Source organism: Ipomoea triloba, chromosome 8, assembly GCF_003576645.1.
Source record: "Ipomoea triloba cultivar NCNSP0323 chromosome 8, ASM357664v1".
Lineage (NCBI taxonomy): Eukaryota > Viridiplantae > Streptophyta > Magnoliopsida > Solanales > Convolvulaceae > Ipomoea > Ipomoea triloba.
In genome coordinates this window covers 20208419-20214137 of record NC_044923.1, presented here as the reverse complement: position 1 = coordinate 20214137, position 5719 = coordinate 20208419, and the positions used below count along the sequence as shown (strand labels likewise).

At 43.0% G+C, this 5719-nt stretch overlaps 1 protein-coding gene across 1 annotated transcript; it reads right to left on the bottom strand.

Moving 5' to 3' along the window:
• Nucleotides 1-3313: 3313 nt before the first annotated feature.
• On the bottom strand, nt 3314-4459 carry LOC116027103. Its single transcript, XM_031268529.1, has one exon. It carries the CDS (start codon nt 4457-4459, stop codon nt 3314-3316), a length of 1146 nt encoding a protein of 381 aa, XP_031124389.1.
• Nucleotides 4460-5719: the final 1260 nt, after the last annotated feature.

Genomic DNA, 5719 nt, shown 5'->3' with positions numbered 1-5719 from the left:
TATATATATATATATATATATATATATATATATATATATATATATATATATATATATATATATATATATATATATATATGGGCACACTCAGGTGAGAACGGGAGCCCATGAGAGGAATAAGAATCTATCGCAGCCGTCCATCTATCCAGGTCTAACGGACTAGAAACATTTTTTTAAAAACAAAAAATGCGGTGTCATTTTTGTAAATAATAAGAACTTTGATCAGTGCAAGTAAAAGTTTCATAGAGTGCACCTAAGTGCAAGTAAAATGATCGTTAAGTGCACCAAAATGAAAAAGTAAATCACTTGCACTATTAAGTGTAAATCATTACACTTTTAAGTGATTTTTACTTGCACACTTGCATTTGTTTCTTGTACTCAAAGTTTTAGTTACTTAAAAATATGCCGCAATATTTTTTTTTTAAATTACATCTGATCCGTTGGGTCGTTGGATGGCTCATATTAGTTCCTAGGTGAGAACTACTCCTTAGGTGTGAACTTGTGGACAAATTCAAACTATTGATCTGCAAGATATGATGGATAGAAAAAAATAAAAAATGAGCAAGGTCATTTTAATAAATATTACGGAGTACAAATGTTTAAAATGAGCATGGTCATTTTCATAAATATTACACAGTTTGGTTTGTTCCTTGGTAAGAACTACTCCTTAGGTGAGAACTTGTGGACAAATCCAAACCATTGATCTGCAAGATCTGATGGATAGAAAATCAAGTAAAAAATGAGCGGGGTCATTTTCATAAATATTACAAAATTTTATTTATTCAAACGTTGGCGTTAGATCTACTAGATCAATGATTTGAATTTGTCAACATGTTCTCATTTGATTATGGAATTTTATATATATAGACACACACATTGCATGAAATTATGAAATTTTATCATCACAAAATTATCAATCAATATCGAGTTATTGAGAAATCAAGTGTGGAGGTTGTATTTTAATCTAAAAAAAGATAATGAATTTTATTTCTAAAACATAAATGTTGCTCAACACGCCCTCACGTGTGATGGGCTCCAAGTAACACGTGGACTATTTTTATGGTGTGACGTGGAGACTTGAATCCATGACCTTTGGTACGACTCTGATACCAAATTGAAGCATGTGCAGTTGTGCACCATCTCAACTAAAGTCTAAACTGATATTTGGATTACTCATCTATGTTTATATATTATTTATTATTTATGCTCAACAATTATGAAAAAAATAAATCACTTTCAATGCTATTTCTTATAGAATTCAATAGCTTTTGATAGCAGATTGAGCAACACGGTTTTTCTTTGCATTTTTATTAACTTAACATAGATTTCAGCTAGCTTGGCATTGTGCTCAGGGTGAAAACATTAGAGATTTAATAAATCACAAAGCTTCAAATTACAAATTTTAAAATACTTTAGCATATGTAATGTTCATCATTTAAAACTTTTAGTTATTATTTTTATCAAAGATCAAAATTTTCAAATCTTTATGTTTTAAATGTTTTACAACCAGTATTGGTATTGCCATTTATTTATTTATTTTCTACTGGCATCATAGACTAATTAATCTACTAACATTTATGAAGTATATCTTTCTTGGAAATTATTGCTAATTTGCTTCTTCTTTTTTTTGTTATAAAAAAAAAACTAAAATGCCGATTGTGAGAATTAAAGATTTTAAGGTAGTTTTTTACCGGAGCTTGCCCATAACTAAAATTATGAAGAAGAAACGCGTAGATTGTAGATTAAGGAAGCCACAGAATAATAAAAATAAAGCATAGATAGCTACTGAGATTAATTTTTACTTTGTAATGAAACATTGTGATTAATTTTTTTTAAAGAATACCTACCATTAATATAATTAATATCTAAAAATACCATAAATCACAAATATTCAAACAATTACGAAAGAGGTGGTTGCAATCCTCCGGTTGGCCTGCACAAAAGACACAATAGATATTAGATGTAATACCTCTCCTAGCTCTCGCCATGTTCGTGAGAACTCGTCCATGCTTAACGAGCCACATGAACATGCAGATACGCAGAGGGGCCTTTAAATTCCAAATGGAAAACCAATCGAACTGTCCACCGGTGGAGGTTGGATTTCTGATCAAATCGTACGCAGACCAGACAGAGAATTCTCCGCGATTATCCCATCTCCAGGCAAAGCCATCCTCATCCTCTGGATCTTCTGACAGAACAATACTGTGCAAGCGATTCACAAGTGGCGACGGGAGCAGGTTTTGGATTTCGTTCCATTTCCACCCCCTTCCTTCATCCCAGTAATCCCTTACAGTCGCATACAGCTCTGGGAGGCTCACAGGAGCTCGCATCGAGAGGTACAGCGATTGGTCACCCACCCAATTGTCCATCCAGAAGCGCGTACTACGGCCATTCCGGACCTCTTTACACAGCCCATTCTCCAGGAATGGCTTCGCCGCCATGATGCGTTTCCACGCATTAGAGTTGTCGCCATATCCGCCGTGTTCCGAATTGCCATACTTGTTGAGCAGCACATGCGCCCACAGGCTGTGTTCTTCCTGTTTGAGGCGCCACCCCAACTTCGCCATGCAAGCCGTATTCATGTCTTGGAGACGTCTAAGGCCGAGTCCACCATTGGCCTATGGTGCGGTCACCGTGTCCCAGTTGATTAAGCTGATTTTATTGGTCCCATGGTCTGTGTTACCCCAGATGAAACGGCGGGTCTTTTTCTCGATCGCTTGGCAAACACTTTTTGGAAGAACAGTAGTTTTCATTGTGTAAAACGGGATGGCATTTAGCACCGATTTTGCTAACGTGACTCGACCAGCCATGGAAAGAAGCTTAGTCTTCCAACCTTCTAGCCTAGCGTTCACTCTTTCCAAGAGGTCGTTAAAGGTGCGGCAGGTGATGCAACCATGGAAAGACGGAACTCTGAGATACTTCCCCAGATCCTCCGTTCGCTCGATGTGAAGCCTCAAGGCAATGTCCTCGGCCAGATCGTGATGCACATTCCTTGAGAACAAAACCTGTGATTTGCTGTAGCTCACCCGTTGACCTGAGGCCGCACAAAATCTATCAAGGCAGTCCCGGACGATCTCAACTTTTGGAATAAGGACCAGTAGGGTGTCATTCAAACCCTCTGGTAAAGTGCCCGACCGGTATGCCTGATTCACCAGATCAAAGAGATTATCCCCCACGGTGCCCCACATGTGTTGGTAAAAAGCAGCGTGGTAACCAACGAGACCCGGGGCTTTGAACGGAGCCATATCTGTTAACGCCCCATGCACCTCCTCTTTCGATATATCTAAATTGAACCCAGCCCAGTCGTTGGCAGTCAGTCGTTGCACCTCCTCCTGTTTCCGTCGCATTCAAAAAGAGTCATGTAGTATTGTCGAACGTGATCTTTGAGTAGGTCCACGTCCTCAATCCACACACCATTCTCATCCTTCAGATAAGTCACAGTGTTACGAGCCTTCCTGATGGTGGCGGCAGCGTGGTAGTAGGCTGTGTTACGGTCACTTGAAACGATCCATTCTTCCCTAGATCGTTGGAACCACGTGAGTTCCTCCTGATACAAAATGTTCTGATATTCCTCCGTAAGTTTCTTCTCTAACTTCACCAGGCTTTTCTGGATCCCTCCTAACCGGGACAGGACAATATTTTTGCGGTGAGTAATGCTTCCAAGGACTTCCCTATTCCATTTGGTCAATTCCACAGACATTCGCCAAATATTATCCTGCAGGCATTGGTCCTTTCTCCAAGTGTTGTGAACAACCTCTAGCAGTTGCGGGGACGTGAGCCATGCTGCCCGAAATTTGAAACCGGTTTGTCCATGGTTGCCCCTGCTGTCCGTAAGCCGAATGAGAAGATGAGCATGGTCAGAAGAGACCCGCGGAAGGTGCGTGACGTTAGCTTTCGGGAAGCGCTGTCGCCAGCTAACGTTACAGAGGGCCCTGTCAAGTCTAGCTCCTTTTGTTTGACCAGAAGAACCTCCTTTAGCCCAGGTAAGCGCGGGGCCGCTGAAGCCCATATCGATGAAGCCTTCTGTCTGAATCCAATCGACAAAGTCTGAACTGCGTTGCAACGAGAACACGCTATAATTATTGGTTTCCTCTTGGCTGACAACTGAGTTGAAATCCCCGGCCACCATCCAAGCTCCTGTAATCCCGTGTTTAGCCAAAGACAATTCACTCCAGAGCCTCCGTCTGAGGTTGTGGGTCAGGCTTCTATAGACCACCGCATAGTGCCAAGCCTCCTGGTTTGCCTCCTGGCCCTGGAGAAGCACGAATTGGGGATAAGTGCGTATTACTGAAATATGTAAAGAGTTATTCCAGAAGACCCAAATTCCACCGCTAAACCCAACCGCCTCTACCCGGATCCAATCCGAGAAACCCAGCTTTGTGCAAATGACATTAGCCTGGGAGCCCGAGACTTTAGGTTCAACCAGACCCAGGACATCCGGCCTGTGGGAGTGGATCATATTTTTAAGGACGCGGAGGAAGGCTCCCCCCCCCCCCCCCCTTGACAATTCCAGGTGATAAAAATCATAGACACAGAGGTGAAAAAAGGTGCAAAACACAAAAGACGCGCAAAGGGAAAGCCCGAAAGCAAAGAACTAGACTAAGACGTTAGCTTTCGGAAGCGCTGTCGCCAGCTAACGTTACGAGAGGCCCTGTCAAGTCTAGCTCCTTTTGTTTGACCAGAAGAACCTCCTTTAGCCCAGGTAAGCGCGGGCCGCTGAAGCCCATATCGATGAAGCCTTCTGTCTGAATCCAATCGACAAAGTCTGAACTGCGTTGCAACGAGAACACGCTATAATTATTGGTTTCCTCTTGGCTGACAACTGAGTTGAAATCCCCGGCCACCATCCAAGCTCCTGTAATCCCGTGTTTAGCCAAAGACAATTCACTCCAGAGCCTCCGTCTGAGGTTGTGGGTCAGGCTTCTATAGACCACCGCATAGTGCCAAGCCTCCTGGTTTGCCTCCTGGCCCTGGAGAAGCACGAATTGGGGATAAGTGCGTATTACTGAAATATGTAAAGAGTTATTCCAGAAGACCCAAATTCCACCGCTAAACCCAACCGCCTCTACCCGGATCCAATCCGAGAAACCCAGCTTTGTGCAAATGACATTAGCCTGGGAGCCCGAGACTTTAGGTTCAACCAGACCCAGGACATCCGGCCCTTAGTCTAGTTCTTTGCTTTCGGGCTTTCCTTTGCGCGTCTTTTGTGTTTTGCACCTTTTTTCACCTCTGTGTCTATGATTTTTATCACCTGGAATTGTCAAGGTGGGGGGGGGGGGGAGCCTTCCTCCGCGTCCTTAAAAATATGATCCACTCCCACAGGCCGGATGTCCTGGGTCTGGTTGAACCTAAAGTCTCGGGCTCCCAGGCTAATGTCATTTGCACAAAGCTGGTTTTCTCGGATTGGATCCGGGTAGAGGCGGTTGGGTTTAGCGGTGGAATTTGGGTCTTCTGGAATAACTCTTTACATATTTCAGTAATACGCACTTATCCCCAATTCGTGCTTCTCCAGGGCCAGGAGGCAAACCAGGAGGCTTGGCACTATGCGGTGGTCTATAGAAGCCTGACCCACAACCTCAGACGGAGGCTCTGGAGTGAATTGTCTTTGGCTAAACACGGGATTACAGGAGCTTGGATGGTGGCCGGGGATTTCAACTCAGTTGTCAGCCAAGAGGAAACCAATAATTATAGCGTGTTCTCGTTGCAACGCAGTCAGATT